The 19,367-nt window shown below is 37.8% G+C and overlaps 1 protein-coding gene across 2 annotated transcripts in view; it reads right to left on the reverse strand.

The window, feature by feature from the left end:
* The window catches only part of LOC306858073 (elongation factor-like GTPase 1), a 139,142-nt gene that overhangs the window by 20,425 nt on the left and 99,350 nt on the right, over window positions 1-19,367 (reverse strand). For both annotated transcript variants that reach the window (XM_079398456.1, XM_079398455.1), the window contains exons 16-17: window positions 12,319-12,450; window positions 7,729-7,876 (exon numbers count right to left, since the gene is read on the reverse strand). In XM_079398456.1, coding sequence (XP_079254582.1) covers window positions 7,729-7,876; window positions 12,319-12,450 — 280 coding nt within the window. The remainder of the gene's footprint in view (window positions 1-7,728; window positions 7,877-12,318; window positions 12,451-19,367) is intronic.

Raw genomic sequence — 19,367 nt, forward strand, 5'->3', positions numbered from 1 at the left:
ACGCTGGTGTCCTCGTGGGTCCAGGAAAGGGAGCGTAGAGGGAACTACCTGCCGCCGCCAGAGACGCGAGCGGCCGGACCCGCAGTCCGGCCGACACTGCACCCGCGATACGGCCGTCGGGCAAGGACGCCGGGCCGTGGAATCCCGTCGAGCACCCGGGGATGAAGGAGTTGGACGAAGCCGCCACAGAAGCCGCCGTCACCCGCGCCCCGGGACCTCCAGACGGGAGCGCGTGCGGCCGCCGGACTCCGCCCCTTACCTGGACCCTTCCCTCCTGAACACTGCCCTCCTTCACGAGCCCCGCAGCACAACGAGGACACCAGATCCCTGTTTATTTTGGACACTTTTCCCCCTTTGGACACTTTATCTTAAATATTGTTTAATAAAAACCTCTCCGAGGCTTGACGCCACGCCCACTGTGTCTGTCGTTGGCTCCTCCCGCCACAATATATATATATATATATATATTTATTTATATTTAAATTTAACATAAAATGTTACAAAAAATTTTATTATATATTTTTATTAAATGCATTAAATGATATAAAATATAAATCCCAGATTATACAGGTGCTGGTCATAAAATTAGAATATCATGAAAAAGCTGATTTAAGTAATACCGTTCAAAAAGTGAAACTTGTATATTAGATTAATTAATTACACACAGACTGATATATTTCAAATGTTTATTTCCTTTCATTTTGATGATTATAACTGACAACTAATGAAAGTCCCAAGTTCAGTATCTCAGAAAATTAGAATATTGTGAAAATGTTCAATATTGAAGACACCTGGTGCCACACTCTAATCAGCTAATTAACTCAAAACACCTGCAAAAGCCTTTAAATGGTCTCTCAGTCTAGTTCTGTAGGCTACACAATCATGGGGAAGACTGCGGACTTGACAGTTGTCCAAAAGACGACCACTGACACCTTGCACAAGGAGGGCAAGACACAAAAGGTTATTGCTAAAGAGGCTGGCTGTTCACAGAGCTCTGTGTCCAAGCACATTAATAGAGAGGCGAAGGGAAGGACAAGATGTGGTAGAAAAATGGGTTTCAGCTGTCGCATTCCTTGTGTCAAGCCACTCTTGAACAAGAGACAGTGTCAGAAGCGTCTTGCCTGGGCTAAAGACAAAAAGGACTGGACTGCTGCTGAGTGGTCCAAAGTTATGTTCTCTGATGAAAGTAAATTTTGCATTTCCTTTGGAAATCAAGGCCCCAGAGTCTGGAGGAAGAGAGGAGAGGCACATAATCCACGTTGCTTGAGGTCCAGTGTAAAGTTTCCACAGTCATTGATGGTTTGGGGTGCCATGTCATCTGCTGGTGTTGGTCCATTGTGTTTTCTGAGGTCCAAGGTCAACGCAGCCGTCTACCAGGAAGTTTTAGAGCACTTCATGCTTCCTGCTGCTGACCAACTTTATGGAGATGCAGATTTCATTTTCCAACAGGACTTGGCACCTGCACACACTGCCAAAGCTACCAGTACCTGGTTTAAGGACCATGGTATCCCTGTTCTTGATTGGCCAGCAAACTTGCCTGACCTTAACCCCATAGAAAACCTATGGGGTATTGTGAAGAGGAAGATGCAATACGCCAGACCCAACAATTCAGAAGAGCTGAAGGCCACTATCAGAGCAACATGGGCTCTCATAACACCTGATCCAGTAATCCAGGCCAAAGGAGCCCCAACTAAATATTGAGTACTGTACATGCTCATACTTTTCATGTTCATACTTTTCAGTTGGCCAACATTTCTAAAAATATTTTTTTTTGCATTGGTCTTAATTGATATTCTAATTATATTCTAAGATACTGAATTTGGGACTTTCATTTGTTGTCAGTTATAATCATCAAAATTAAAGGAAATAAACATTTGAAATATATCAGTCTGTGTGTAATAAATGAATCTAATATACAAGTTTCACTTTTTGAATGGTATTACTGAAATAAATCAACTTTTTCATGATATTCTAATTTTATGACCAGCACCTGTATATTGTATGATAATTATTTAAATAGCAACATACAAAAATATGTAATTTATATATGAAGAGTTTCTTTTCAAAAACAGATAACTTTTAAAAATTGGTTTATATTATGTTATCATGTGTTTATTGTGTTAGTTAGCTGTATTTGTTAGTTATATTTAACCTAATCAAAATAACACAACTGCAGTATGATTTAGATTAATTGGAATGCACAAATGAAAAAACATGATTTTTGAAAATTAAATTATCTTTTTTTGCAAATAAACTCTTATTTTATATATATATATATATATATATATATATATATATATATATATATATATATATATATATATATATATATATATATATATATATATATACACACACACACACACACACACACACTGGACAAAATTTTACTTTTTCAAACTTTTTTTTGCCCCCATTTTTCATGTGCTGAACTCAAAGATCTAAGACTTTTCCTATGTACACAAAAGGCCTATTTCTCTCGAATATTGTTCACAAATCTGTCTAAATCTGTGTTAGTGAGCACTTCTCCTTTGCCGAGATAATCCATCCACCTCACAGGTGTGGCATATCAAGATGCTGATTAGACAGCATGATTATTGCATAGCTGTGCCTTAGGCTGGCCACAATAAAAGGCCACTCTAAAATGTGCAGTTTTATCACACAGCACAATGCCACAGATGTTGCAAGTTTTGAGGGAGCGTGCATTTGGCATGCTGACTGCAGGAATGTCCACCAGAGCTGTTGCCCGTGATTTGAATGTTCATTTCTCTACCATAAGCCATCTCCAAAGGCGTTTCAGAGAATTTGGCAGTACATCCAACCGGCCTCACAACCGCAGACCATGTGTAACCACACCCGCCCAGGACCTCCACATCCAGCATCTTCACCTCCAAGATCGTCTGAGACCAGCCACCCGGACAGCTGCTGCAACAATCGGTTTGCATAACCAAAGAATTTCTGCACAAACTGTCAGAAACCGTCTCAGGGAAACTCATCTGCATGCTGGTTGTCCTCATCGGGGTCTCGACCTGACTGCAGTTCGTCGTCATAAACCGACTTGAGTGGGCAAATGCTCACATTCGATGGCGTCTGGCACGTTGGAGAGGTGTTCTCTTCATGGATGAATCCCGGTTTTCACTGTACAGGGCAGATGGCAGACAGCATGTACGGCGTCGTGTGGGTGAGCGGTTTGCGGTGGCGGTGGGGTTATGGTATGGGCAGGCGTATGTTATGGACAACGAACACAGGTGCATTTTATTGATGGCATTTTGAATGCACAGAGATAACGTGACGAGATGCTGAGGTCCATTGTTGTGCCATTCATCCATGACCATCACCTCATGTTGCAGCATGATAATGCACGGCCCCATGTTGCAAGGATCTGTACACAATTCCTGGAAGCATGTATATATATATATGCACAGTATATACGGTAACTACCCAGGGAAAAAAAGAATGGTTGTATAAAAAGGCTTATTTTTCAAACTAACTGGGAGGACATGAAAGAAAATTATTGCCGGCATTCAAGTCTGGCATTCAGCCAACGGTAAGAGCCGGGCTCCAATTCTCCAGCAAGTCGTTATGGCACAGTAAAATCTCATTTACAGTGGGCCATTCATGCAGAATTTATTCAAATACACATTAATCTCTCTCTGTCTGCGTGAGGAAACAGACATAAACATTCTGCCGGAAGATACAAGCGCACTGATTCCAAAGAATATCACACAATCCAGGACACAGTCGGACACTTGGGTCTCATGGGTCACTAGGCTTTGTTAAGTGGAGCAGACGGTTGACATGACTGCTGTCCTCGCGGAGACATTCAGTAGTCCAGTTGGATCCAGACGGCCACAGAACGGTTTGGGAAGCAGATAGTCCAGTGGAAAATGTTTACTAGAAAGCTCCCGAGAGCTATGACTGGGCAGTCTGCAGGTGCTGCTGTCTCACCGCTGACAGCTCCTGGTGTGATACGATTCACACAGTTAGCTTCCACTTCTTCAACCTCATTATTTTTTGTTATTTCCCAACTCAGTGTTTCTCAACCTCTACTGCCTCATGCACCTCCATGGCCCCATTAGTGGAGCTTTTAAAACAGAAATGAGTTCCTGTTAACTCAAATTACACTGCTATCATGTAGAATTATCATTAACGTCATTAAAACGGCCATAATTACAATAACAGCACACTTTTATACTAAAACAATCGGTAATGTGGGTAAACACTCACCAAATAGCTTCCTCTCAAACTGCTTACAGAATCGGTTTAATTGGCTGAAACATTTGATGGGAAATAAATAAGAAAAAAAATATTGTACTGTTGTGGAGACGAGTGTTTGGGGTCACTTATTATGAAATAAATATTTTAAATTAGCAAGGGACATATTGCTTTAATCCAGTGGCTCTCAAAGTGTGTGTGGGGGGGGGGGGGGGGATTTCATGTTTAACTTCATGTTTAAAAATCAGACAATGTGATTTCCTGGATTCTTTCCCCCCATTCTGTCTCTCATAGTTGAAGTGTACCTATGATGAAAATTACAGGCTTCTCTCATCTTTTTAAGTGGGAGAACTTGCACAATTGGTGGCTGACTAAATACTTTTTTGCCCAACTGAATCTTGTGCATTAGCCAAAGCTTTTCCAAACCTTGACAAGACGGACTCCATTACAGTCAAGCCAAATTACACCTGAGGGATCTCTATCCCCATCAACGGCCGTTAAACACGCTTGAACTGAGAACGCTTGGGCGGAAATGTTAAAAACAAACTGATGAGTCTTTCCTTCACGATGCCCGAAAACAGGACAAAATAACTTACTGGCCCGCAGCTCGAGACAGAGCAGCAGATGGGGAGTGTGCGAGAGCTCATTTGTGTCTCCTTACACCAGTGGTCTCAAACTCAATTCCTGGAGGGCCACAGCTCTGCATAGTTTAGCTCCAACCAGCTCCAACTCACACCTGCTTGGAAACTTCTAGTGATCCTGAAGACCTTGATTAGCTGGATCAGGTGTGTTTGATTAGGGTTGGAGCTAAACTGTGCAGAGCTGTGGCCCTCCAGGAATTGAGTTTGAGACCACTGCCTTACACCACTACGAGGTTTTTTAGCGAAGGAATGTTGGTGTGATTTCACAAGCCAATCACTGCTCTAGCAGAGCCAATTTAATCTACATCCACAAAACATGACATATCCCTCACTGGCTTTCTCACTCCTTTGTGTTAATGTGACACTTTCTCACTCGATTTGTCCCCCGCTATCTCTTGTCGGTCTTAACTCAAACTGATTTTGTAGTACTATCAATGAGATGAAGGACAGTTTCTGGAACAACAAAACTGTAACAAACTGTGACACACAGCCAACAATGTACCGTAGCAGCGTGTAGAAATCACAACAAAAGCCATTCTGGTGACTTTCCAAACATCCTGGCCAATTTTATTCTCATATAAATCACAACAGAAGAGCTTACCAACTACCAGTCACCTAATTTACATTTAAAATGTAGCAACCAGTTGCACAAACAGTGCCAGGAGTTATCAAACTTCCCCAAATTTCATACAGAATAACTTGTTTTATTTGCATTTTAGGTGACAATTTGCATTGCGCCTCAAAACAAACGCATTGAATTTCTTTCCGCCTTCGATTGACGACTGGTAATGTATTCATTAAATTTTTTGGCCAGTTGATACCCAAATGAGCGAGGATGCTGCAGTTTTTAGTGGGAATTAACCCAGTGGATTCCAATTTTCTGAACTGAGTATTTTAATCAGGTCTTTACCCTGATGGTTCAAATATGTTGCTGCATGTCCACTTTCTGCATTTTCATCATATAATGTACAATGTAGAGTATTTTCTGATTTGTAATCTCACTTCATTCAAAGCACATTGTCACTGCAAAAATGACTTCTTAAGTTTTCAATTAGGCTTTTTTGGAATGATTTTTGATATTGCAAATTGAAAACAACTAGTGCTGTCAATCGATTAAAATTCTTAATCGCGTTAATCACAGTCATGGACTGTGATTAATCATGATTAATCGCACATTTAAAATACTAGGATTTACCTGTAAATGAGTTGAAATAAAGAAATACATGACAAACTAGATAAAGGAAACAGAACCTTTCACACCTCCGCTAGTATGAGACATAATCCTTATTATTCTTTTTTTTTTTTCAGCCATTATCAGCCTTTATACTGGTAATAAAACGTTTACCATGTCACATTACTTCAATCAAGTATACATTTACCCGACTATTATCAAAAGTATTTCTAAATAGATACAAAAAAAAACATTTTCTTGCGACCTTACATGAAGTAATATGACAAAATACATTATGAAGAAGATTTGGACCTGTTCTGCTGGTGCATTAGAGCTAACATTAGCATCATGCTACATAAGGCAATTTACGAGATTAATAGTACACTTTTACTCAGAACTCACTTTAAACCACCATCGAGTGTTTGTAATAACTTCCTTTTGCGATCACATGTGTAGACTTTGGGGGGACGCGGTACATTATAAAAGTAGCCCAAAAAAAAAAAAAAAAAAAAAAAAAAAAAAAAAAAAATCGCAACCCACAGCTCTGTAATTTTTCCCGCGACTGTACTTTCAAAATAGCCCAATTGTGCGGGAAAACCATGATCCTGGCAACACTGGTTTGCTGTACCCTTATCACATATGAGTATACATATCTCTCGCGCACTGTCGCTCTCTCTCTGTCTCTCTCTCGGACACACTCGCTCTCTCTCTCCGCGTTCGCTTCACTTTTGTCACAAGAAGAGAAGAAGCTCCAGAGGTGTGAATTGGTCTAAGCTCTGCTATAGTGCAGCTCATGCAGATTAATGTGCATTAGAGAAAAACATTTATTTCATAATGATATTTCCCCCCATTTTAAATTCTTATTCTCCAATAAAAGGTTAGATTTGTGATTTTTTTTTAATAAAAGATCAAAAGGTTTAACAATGCAGATAAATTTTCACAGCCTTCTTTGATCATATTTACCAAGGGTGCCAATAATTGATAATCTGGCCACGACTGTATATATATATATTACATACACATATTATAAATAAATAAATATATATATATATATATATATATATATGTATAAATTAAATACAGATTAATCATTTTTGATGTTACAAAGGTTATTTAACTTATTTAACATATTTAACATGTTATTTACATATAGAGTAAGCACGGGTTTAATATAGCCTACTGATACACATGCGTTTTCTTTCTCAACTGTTTACGTTAAGACATATGCCTAATTATAACCCAATGTATTTACTAAGATACTCTCCAAAACGCGCATTTTGATGCAGTTTTGTCTGTATTGAATCATCCATGCACAAGAGAAAGAAGAGGAAGAGAGCTCAATTTAGTATTTGCGCGGTATAAACGCGGCTGTCTGTGTGCGTGACCCGAAAACGTCTCACAGCGCAGAAAACAGCGCTCGACTGTTCTGCCAACAATCCCGAGCGTCTTTTATGCTCACCTTGTGCCTTCGGGAAGTCCTTATATCGAGTCCTGATACGTGAGTTTGAACGAGAACGCATGCATTGGCGGTAATGCATAGACGGACATTATGTGAAAATGTGGACAGTGCCAAAATAAAGGTGCCTATTTATACTACAGATACCGATATTTTACACGTGGCATTGATGCATCGTATCGATGTATTGATCAATATCGATTAATTGTTACACCCCTATTTTTTGTGTGCGTGTGGTTCCTCACCTCTCTCTCAAGTCATCCAGGCAGCGTTGTAGATGCACTTCACCTGCAGTGACCAGAACATGCTCTCCTGTCTCCTGAATCAAGACTTCGGCACATGGGTCGGCCTGGTTCAGTAACTTCATCCCACGCACCAGCTTCGGCATCTCACCTACACACACACACACACACACACACATTTGTGTGAAAATTTGAGTCTAAATTTTGTTTTGTGGAGTTGTCAGTGTGATGCAGCTTTGTTAAGAGGCTGATGAAGGACAGAGCAGCGTAAACCATATCGACCCGACTGCAAACCCGAAGCCCGCGTATCAGTGCACAAAACGCTGTTATTCTTTTCACAAACAGAGAGTATTTTAAAAAATGAAGTAAAAAAAAAAAAAAAAAAAAAAAAAACAACCAAAAAAAAAAATGTTTAAAGTTCAAAGGGTCATAAGGGCTCATAAAAAATTAATTCTGAGACTGTTTGGGGTGCAACAATCTAACATTATAAGTAGACCTCAGGGGGAAAAAAAGAACAGATTTATGATATAACCCTTTAAACAGCATCTCATTCTCTCCTAAAAATGCTGTCTAACATCAAAGTATGTTTCTGTTTATAATGTAGTGACAGCAGTAACACTAGGACTATGAGAGCGCTTCCAATAAAGAGTGTTTTCACCAGAAATGGCCTCTCCTGACCTGAAGGCGAGCTGAAGTTACGGTTATGAAACTAGACCCTGAAACAGCGCTCTGGGACGGCTATCGCCCTCACAAAGAGCTCTTGTGTTTGTGTGTGATCGCGCAATCCAGATCAGACAGTTCTTTGTTGTGCTAAACTGGGAAACATTTAACTTCCTCATTACAGCTGTGCTCTTGACTAATGCATCCCACATGAGCGAGTGCGATGCTTTGAGACGGACGGGGTTTCCATGCCATCTCTGAAACTCCAGAGTGAACCTGGAGACGTCACCATTAGGGATATTTGCACCTTAGAGACTCATGAGACGTGACGACATAATCTGTACGCTCATGCATCTTTTTTTTAGTTAGTCAATGCTCTGTATCAGTGTGACTTAGTGAGCTGCCTACGTAGGCAGTATATTAAGGCATCATAGGTATGCTAAATAATGCAAAAGCTGTTGCAAAAGACAGACAGCATAATAATGTTGCCGTCTAAGATACCTAATTTTGGGAAGATTATAAGGTATTATTGCACGTAGCTTTCACAGAGAAGTCAATTCCATAATAGAGCTGCACGATTAATCGTTAAAAGATCGCGATCTCGATTCAAATACCCACACAATCTAATTTCTAAATGACAACGATTCACCCGTGTCTATTAAAACTTTGAAAAAATCATACCGTAAAATTCTAATTTGCATTCGCGCTGCTGCTGATCCAGAGAGCAGACAGATCTACCTATCTTTTTTTAGGTAAGAAAAAGTTTCACAAACAGTCTTTTCAACTGTCTTACAGTCATTCATAGAAATACTGGGATAAAAGTTTATAGTTCGGCTACAAACATTGATGTCTATGGTAGCGATCGAAATAGAGCCACTCATCTTTTGAAAGTAAGTGAAGCTTCAAATAACGTTTGTGTCGATTGCATCGTTTCGCCACTAGGTGTTGACAAGTGACTTTTAAAAAATGTATTTGTCATTGAATCATTCATTCGAGATTCGTTCAAAAACACTGATTCATCCATTAATGAAACAAGTGAGGTATGAGTGAGTCATTGAATCATTAATACAAACCAGTTTTTCATCATTTTAATACTAAAAATTGGTGTATTAAATAGAGTATATTTTAAATACATATACCCCGGGTTTCACAGACAAGGCTTGAGCCTAGTCCTAGTCTAAAATGTAAATCTGAGCTGTTTCATCTGAAATAAACTTGCACTGACTGATCTTAAAATATATCAATGCCTTTGTTTTGTCTCAAGATGCACACCAGTAATGTTTTTTTCCTAAGCATGTTTTATAAAAATTGCTTAAATGTCTTAATTGAACTATGATCTAATGCTTAGTCTAAACCCTGTCTGTGAAACCGGGCCACACTGTATTATAGATTAAAATGTTAAATAATTAATTTAAATGAAACACTTTTAAATAGACTGCAGCAATTAATATTTTGCCACACATTATTTTGTTTAGTTCAGAATCGTAGAGAATCGTGATCTCTATTTGAGACAAAAAAAATTGTGATTCTCAATTTATCCAGAATCGTGCAGCTCTATTCCATAATGTACTAAATTTGTAAAAAACAAAACAAAAAAACAACTAGACCATGGCACTTGCAACAAAAGGATCATTGGTTTTAATCTCTTGGAATGCATGCAATTGAAAAAATAAATCAATAATAATAATTACATGAAAATTGCATGCATGTACTTTAGATAAATGCAAAAGCAAAAAAAAATAAAATAAAAACAACAAAAAAAAATTCAGCAAAGACACATTAAATCAATCAAAAGTGATAGTGGACTTTTTACACTGTTACAAAAAAATGTCTATTTCAAATAAATGCTGTTCCTTCTATTCATCACAAAATCCTAAAAAATAGTATATTGGTTTTCACCAAAAATATTGCACAGCTAAACTGTTTATAACATTGATGATAGTAAGAAATGTTTAATGAGCAGCAATTTAGCAAATAAGACTGATTTCTGAGGGATCGTGTGACACTGAAGGCTGGAGTAATGATTCTGAAAATTCAGCTTTGCATCACAGGAATAAATGACATTTTAAACATATATTCATATATCAAATAAAAAAAACGTTATTTCAAATATTTTACTGTATTTTTTGTAATTATTAAGCAAATCTAACAATGTATTAAAATAGAAAAGTTTTTTTTATTTATTTATATATATATAAATTATATTTATATAATTAAATATCTAAATGTGGCCTTGGTGAGCAATAAATAAATTAATGAATAAATAAATAAATATTGTGTGTGTGCATATATATATATATATATATATATATATATATATATATATATATATATATATATATATTAGGGGTGTAACGGTTCACAAAATTCACGGTTCGGTTCGATACGATACATTGGTGTCACGGTTTTGGTACGTTTTCGATACAGCAAAAAGAAAGATATGCCAGAGAAATTTCCTTGATTTTTCAATTTTTTTATTTATTAAAACTAATTTTTTACTTTGAACAATTACAGAGCTATACTTGACTCATCTCCTGGGGTGTCTTCTTAGCAGCATATAAAACAAAAACAGCTCCGGTTTGAAGTATTCCAGCTGATGTTGCCTATTGTCATGTAGCAGATTAATCTTTTCCAATAAGTTTAAATTATTTTTTTTCCTTTTATGGACATTTTTTACCTATATAAAGCCATTTTTTCTAAAAGTGTGCATCACCTTTTGAGTAAAGTTTTTACATTTAATCAGTCAATAAGACATTTGAGCTGTTACCAAGCAAATTAAGTTGGTATTGACAAAATTAATCTTTGCAATGCAGAGGAAACATAGAAATTGCATCTGAATGGCATTTAGATGTATTTACACACTGTTTAATGCAGCCCAGAGGGACATGTAATGCATCAACCTACAGTTACAAATGCATAAATAATGTTTTGATATTTTAAACATAAAACGTTGACAACTTATGTTTGAAATTAATAAAAAATAAAATAAAAGATACTATAAATGTGAAATTAAAACCGCCAGCAGGTGGCAGCAAGTCACTGTTAATAAGTGAGTCAATTGAACCGAATCATTTAAACGGTTGATTCATTCAGGAACGAAACACCGTCATGTTGCTCAGAGATGCAAAACAGTGCTGTGGCTGTGTTTGGATTTATTTTTGTTGGCGAAATTGAGCAAAAACAGGCAATATGCTGTCTAAAACGTAAGTCTCTTCATTAACTTCTTGCTTATTGAACTGTTGTAAAAATCATTTGTAATCAGAAAAAAACGGTACTCTTCTTTGATATTGACTAACTATATGAAATTATGTAAATATATATATTTTCTGCCACCATATCTTAAATTTTGTGATCATTCTAAATGCATTTTAATAGACTGCATTATGCAGTGAAAGAAGCACTCTAAATGTGCACACGCACTAATCAAACCTAATAGGATAATATGCTGTAATAGGACTAGTCCAACAAATAGTTCGATTTGTAATGCGTACCGAACCGAAAGCCTCGTACCAAACAGTTCAATACGAATACGTGTATCGTTACACCCCTAATATATCCAACATTAGCACGTTCTCTGTAGTGTTAGGCTTATCACTTTGCAAAAGGCAGCTCATAAGGTTTTGTAACAGGATCATCACAGACACTTGGAAAAGATACTAAGCTTCTTAAATATATACCCTAAAAGTTTCTATTACATTCAGATGCACGACTAGCTCCAGGGCAGAGAAAAAATAACTCTTCTGAACAGCCAGTTCATTTTTACTACTGAGTCATCGTGATGATTCAATACACTCTTCTTTGCTTTTTGCTTATCAGATATTTTTGCTTTATGTGTCCAGAAGTGTACTGCAATGCTTTACTTGTTGCAGCACAATACAAAATGATACTCAAGATGTGTTCTGTGTGTGACTGGTTTTGCTCATCAACACGTACTTGGATGTTTGGGCTCCACTGCTACTCTGACGATGGGCGTAGCTTCAAAGTTGAGTGGCGTGAAGGGCGGGCAGGCCGGAGATGTTGAGATGGTGGCGGATTTGAGAATGAATTCCTCCATTCCACCAATACCTGCAGAGATACAAACATTCTGCATTCAAAAGACCAGTCAAACGGTTTCAAATAACAGGATTTTAAACCTCAGGCCTCCAATAATGTTCCATAAAAAGAGTTGTTTTTTACATTAAACGTTATTATTTATACAACGGCTGCCTGTTATAACAAAGGCCCCTGTGTGCGCCCGTTTAGGTGGGAGGTTGTGTGAGTAAGAGTGTAAGCATGTGTTGTGATGGAAAAAGAAAAACACACTTTGGAGAACTCTGACATTTGCAATAACAGACATGATTGCAGGGCTGTGATGGAAATGGACAACCCAAAATTCAGCTGGTGATATGACATCTGACCTAGGGAAGCATCCCAAAAAAGTGTGCTTAGTTGTGAAAGGAATATAAATATTATTTGCTAGAAAATAAATAGAACAAGTAGTCCAGTGGTTCATGTTTTTTCAAACTCATCCTTTAATAAACAAAACAAAATTTCAACAACATAAAACTTATCATCAGTATTGATCAACACAAATTTATCTTGCTGCCTGTAATGATATTCATTGTGATACTGATATTTATTAAAGAATTATAAGTAATTTCAAATATTAAAAAATAATGGAGTTAAAAAATAAGAAAAATAATTAAAAAATTATTTTTCTTATTAAAAAAAAAAAATAGTAATTAAATGTATAAAAAATATTTAAAAAGAAAATGTAAACTTTTATAGATGTATACACCTATTTGAAAAAATGAAGAAAAAAAGATACTGTGAACTTAATATAATGTAAATACTTTCCAAAATGCAATGTTTTCTAATTAAATTAAATTAAACTGTATTAAATTAAAATATATTAAATTAACTTTAATTTTAGAATATATAGCTGCAATTTTATTTCCAAGCTGTCCCTTCTGAATGAATGAATAGATAAAATGCAGACACAATTTAAAAAGTTTTTAAAATAATAATAATAATAATAAAGTAAACCAAAAATAAATTAAATAAATAAAAATGTAAAAAATAAAATCAATTTAGAGAGAGGATGAGAGTGTGAAATACTGAGGCCGATCATGGATTATGAATATACCGTAGAGACACTTCTCACAATTATCTTGCTGTGATTTGGTTCATTCTTGAAGCAATTCCCACATGCAAAAGTTCATAGCAAGATACTCTATTTAACACCCTTCTTACATTTACCTCCAACCCCCCTTTTTTTAAGGACTGACTGGTGGGCAGAAATGAGAGGAGAAACATTCATATAAATCCGGACTGATAGGAACAACCGAATGACGTGCTTCAGCGACTCAGCGGGATGACCATTTCACTTGCCCCTCGAATCCCATTCAGTCAAATTACATCAGTTCCAAGAGTATTTCCATCAGGAGAGCGGAGCCTCAATCCGAGAGGTTAGTTTGTTCATTCAATGAAGCAGCCATGAGTCAAGAGCTTCTTTCACAGGCCGGCCTTATTAAGGTCCAATTCCAGCCAGACTTGCATTCATGTTCATGAGCAAACACCTGGAGGCTGTAAAGTCGGTAGTAAAAATGGCTTAACGGTAATCACAGCGCAGGCCTGCGGAGGCCGAGCGGCGTATGAAGTCTTAAGTCTGACGGTTGGGGCGGTGTCGATCTCTCCCGCGGGATCAGAGCATGACATCACAGATCGGCTCGCAAACGTTTATTATAGCAGACATACCAAATATAGAAAAATAAACCATGTACACGGAGTCAAATGTGCATAAGCATTAAATCTGCTAAATGAATTTAAAACAGAAGGGTTGTTAATGCAAAGTGAGATACAGAGCGGATGAATTGCTCATTGGAGGGATTGTACGTGTCCTGCTTTGACATTCTTTCTATAAGTGTTTGCATATGTCAGGATCAGGGAACACATTTTTCAGGGCAGGATGTTGCACAGATGCCTCAAGGCCTGGGAAAACGAGACAATCTCTTTAGTTTAGAACACACAAAACTAGTTTAGAACGAAACATCCAATCAGATCCTGTAAAATCTGGAATGCTTAATTCTGATTGGTGACATTCTATGTTCAAATACTTGTGTAGAAATATACATGCTAGTTAATCAAAATATTTTTGAATTTAAATCAAAATTTTATTTCCATTTACTTATTTAATTGGCTGAACAATAAACTCAATGTACAATTATCCAGATATTCTCTTTCTGAATTTATTATATGTTACTTATTTTTCATACTAAATATATTTAAAGGTTTACTAAATAATAGAGAATAACACGATATTGCAAATTTAGCCAATGAACAATTAACACGCCCCCATCTGCCATTGTTCGGAACAAACAGAAGGCTCCGCCCCCAAATGTACACCATTAGGTAAATCAATGCTGCATGTCGGTTTTTGTTGTGATGCTCAAACTGTGTTTTCAAGTAGAATTGTCCTTCAGGTGACTCACTCATAGTTGTCTATCCACATTAAGCTAAAATGCATGAAAATATCGGATAATCATAGTAGCATATGCTTCACTTTTCCATTCCAATGTGGATAGAGAAATATAAATGATTTCTGGAATTATTCTCCAAAAACAATGTGGCCCTACATTGTCAAAAAAAACAGTTTGTTTGAGTATCACGACCAAAACGACATTGGTCAAACCAATGGTGTAAGTTTGGAGGCAAGACTACCTGTTTGAAAACAGTCATTGACCAAACGGAATATCATATACTTTTATTATTCCTGCCACATAAAGATATTGCAGAAATGGTAGGCAGCATGCTAGTATGTCATAACAAATCAATTGTGTCAATTCAAAATATGAATGAATACTATAATAGTATTTAAATAATACTAAATGAATCATTACAGCCAAACATTTAGAAACAAAACAAATGCTTGAATTTTAGTTCAAACAACACTTCCTAAGGCCTATACACACATGTCAGTGGATTTCTCTGGATCATGACAGCAGGAAGAGAGAAGGGTGAGTGATTTAAGTAGGCGTTATTCTCCCCCTCCTGTAGCAACAGTCTTTTAACCTGCGAGTCACTCGTTCATCACTGAAAGTCAAGCCACATGCAGTGGTCAGTCTAGACACAAGAGCTCTTTGTGAGCCTTTAATATGTCCAGCCGGGACCGAGGCACACTGCCATATTTATTCATAGCGCTGATGATTTCCTGTTCGTGTTGACCCCTCTCACCCCCTCCTCCCGAAGCACTGATTCAGGGCCAGCTCGTCCCCGACTCACCCACCATATACCGAAAGCACGACAGACTTCAGATCAGCGGCTTGGGACAAATCCAGCCTCTCTAAAAACAAGCAAATCCTTCGCTCATCGCCATCAGATGGTTTTTTAATGACTGCTGCATAAATCCATCCTGCTCTAAACTTTTCACCTCACACATGCTTCTGATTTCCACACCACAGAGCTGCAGATCTTCAGGGCGAAAAACTGAGAAAATGAGCACAGGGTAATTATTGAAGCATGAAAGTCTAAACTTGTATTTTCTAAAGGAATTACCTGTGTACTTGATACTTCTCTATCTGTCTGTAAACCTGACAAGCACCTTTGTTTCTGCATTATAACAATGTTTTTAGATGACAATTTCAAATGTAAGTCTTATAGTATAAAGCCCAAAGTATTCTTTGGTTGGGTATGGTGCAAATTTCATCATCAGCGTACTGTACATGCATACCTGTTTTTTTCGAAATAAATGAAGTCTGTACACTCAGTTTGTTGCAACAATGTGGAAACATTTGCCCGGACTGTTGTTTTATAAGCAAAAAAGAAAGTAAAGAGACAGAACAACAACAACAAACTACTGGAGAGTGCAATAACAACAGAGATTTAAAAGAGTGCAAAAGACTATTTTTATTGTTCTTAACTTCTGGAGAGAAATAGCGAAGACACTGGATAGTGCTCAGATAATTATTAAAACCTAATAAATATTTATTTTTGAATATAATGAGCTAAAACGATGTAAAGCAAAATTGAAATAGAAGCAGGAATTGATGCAATAAAACAGACAGACAGAAAAAACAATGGATAAATTATTGCTGTTCTTTTTAACAGGGTAGATAAATAATGACTTAATATAAAATGATTATAATAAAAGATAAAATAGTAAAACACTGAATAAAGGACATTCTATGACTATTAAGACAGATAGATAGACAGAACGATCGAACAATAGATAGACAGACAGCCAGACAGAAAGACAGAGATATAGATCATGATTTTTATGATGAACAGTCTAATAAAATGCACCAAAGGTTTACTGTAATGAAGCTGAAAATATTCTTTGATACATCTACACATCCTCTTTTGCTAGTCAAGTACTTTTTTCTGCATTCTAAAAATACACATTTTCAATAGACATTTTTCAAACTTTAATCTTAAATGTCTTTAAGTCTAAAGTTAATAAAGACCAGAACAGAGCACAGTGTGTGATTTTCACCACTTGAGGTCTGCCGGTGAGGAAGTCTTGAATCCAGTCACAGAGTGAGGAGTTTAGGCCGAGGTCTGTGAGTTTAGATGCCAGCTTGATGGGGACTATAGTGTTGAAAGCTGAGCTATAGTCAATGAATAGCAGCCTTACATAATTCCCATTGTTGCTGTCCAAGTTTGTGAGGGAAGAGTGGAGGACGTGAGAGATGGCATCGTCCGTAGATCTGTTTGGGCGATAGGCAAACTGAAGAGGGTCCAAAGTATCAGGTATGGAGGAGCAGATGTGGCTCTTTACAAGTCTCTCAAAAACCTTCATGACTATAGATGTGGCAACAGGGCGATAGTCATTCAGGCAAGATGGTTTATTGTTCTTTGGCACAGGGATAATGACAGATTTTTTAAATGCGGTGGGAACCATGGCGGTAGCAAGGGACTCATTAAAGATGGAAGTGAACAAACCAGCGAGCTGATCGGCGCAGGACCTCAGAACACGGCCGTTATCCCATCAGGTCCGGCTGCTTTCCTGACGTTCACTTTCTTTAGCACCCTCCGAACCTCATCCTCCGACACAGTGATTAAAGGATCATCGCTGCTCTGCCTGCTGCTTCCTGATGCGCTGGGCGGCAGAGACGCGCCGCCGCCGCCGTTGCCATCGAAGCGGCCGAAGAAGGTGTTTAACTCGTCGGCCAGCAACGAATCTGCTCTCACCTCCGCGGAGGATTTGTTTCCAAAGGCACAGATGGTCCTCAGTCCCTGCCACATCCGTCGAGAGTCATTGAGCTGGAAATGAGACTCAATTCTCTCTCTGTATCTGTGTTTAGCGGCTCTTACTGCACGACGGAGAGCATAGCACGATGTTTTGTACTCGCTCATATTCCCGGTCAGAAGAGCCTCATTGTAAGTGGCAGTGCGTGTGTTAACCGCAGCACGGATTGATCTGTCCACCCACGGTTTCTGGTTGGAGAATGTCCTTATCGTTATTGTTTCTGTAGCTTGCTCGGTTAGCGTGTTTACGCTAACCGAGCAAGTTGATGAAGCCATGTCAGGGAGCACTGTCTGTTTCTAGGTGAAAACAAAAGCACTTTCTTTGGCCTTCCGAAAGTAGATGCAATTACGATTCATTAAGGTTACTTACAACAGAACAATAATGCATTTTATGGACGACCGTTTCGTGAACCTAGGAGAGGAGGTCATTCTGACTTTGCTTTGACAATCTGGCGCATCTGAATCAGCAAATGTATGTTTTGTTATTAGTTTAAGTATTTGCTGTTGTCTGTTTAAATGCGAAATTTTGCGTGTCGTGTGTGTGTGCGTGAGAGAGAGAGAGTCACAGCACAGCATCGTTTGTGTGTGTTGGCCAATCAGTGCATCACTGACTGCACTTGTCGGAAGCAGGAACTTTGTAGAAAACGAAGCGTTTGAGAGAGGCGGGGCATAGAGGACATACAATAATGTACAGTATTTGAAAAATAATGTGTTTTTTGAACAATAAAACATGTCAACATATTCTGTTATACCAAATACACAAAATAATGATCTTTAAAAAGCATATGACCCCTTTAAGTGCTTGAGCTGAACTAATTGAAGAAAATTGGGAAGAAGAATAGGGAGCCGGAGAACAGATGAATTTCAATACAGTGCTCAACTTGCAAGAGGTTAACTTCTACTTGAAGGGAAAAATCCAAAATGCCCGTTTCTTATACGGCATCCTCTGATAAGAGCTTGATCCCAGAGCTGAGGACAGCGCTCGCTCTGCTCTTTATAACTGTAAAACAGAGACGCTCTTTCAATATGAAACATGAGCAGGTAATTACTCAAAGGTGACTGCGTCTCAGAGGCATTCCTCAACAAAAGCACAGAAAAACAGAGAGTGCTGCCGAAATAGCCTGGGAAGAGTTACATACAGTAGGAGAACAGTCCCACTGCAGGAATCTGGGCCACACATGGAAGAAATAGATGCTCTTGAAAAAAATGGAACTAAATCTGAGCTGAAGGGTTTTGGAAATTAAGAACAATTACATCCTGGCAGAAACGATGGTGGAAATCAAGAGAAGGTTGTTGCAAAAAACTTCAGACTGATGTTTTGGAATTGTAGAATGGAATTACTTATTGGTCTTTTTAACAGGGTCGATAAATAAACAGACAAACAAATAAATATATAATGACAGACAAATAAGGCAAAAGAACAACAGATATATAGACAGATAAAATGATAAACAGAACGATAGAATGATAGATAGAACGATAGATAGAACGACAGACAGATAGATAGATCTGAGTTGAGTTTGAAGCTGTATTTTGTTGATGCTTGAATTGACACCGAATTTCTGCTAGTGAAAGTAAAATGTGCACATCACTTTTAAGCTGTTTAGAAGCGAAGGAAAGAAAGGAAAAGAGGGAAAACTCAAACGAACTAATAACGAACAAGTCTGAGAAGTCGAACAAATCTGTCTAAAATCTGTTAGTGAGCACTTCTTTGCGGAGATAATCCATCCACCTCACAGGTGTGGCATATCAAGATG

Source organism: Barbus barbus, assembly GCF_936440315.1.
Source record: "Barbus barbus genome assembly, chromosome: 1".
Taxonomy (NCBI): domain Eukaryota; kingdom Metazoa; phylum Chordata; class Actinopteri; order Cypriniformes; family Cyprinidae; genus Barbus; species Barbus barbus.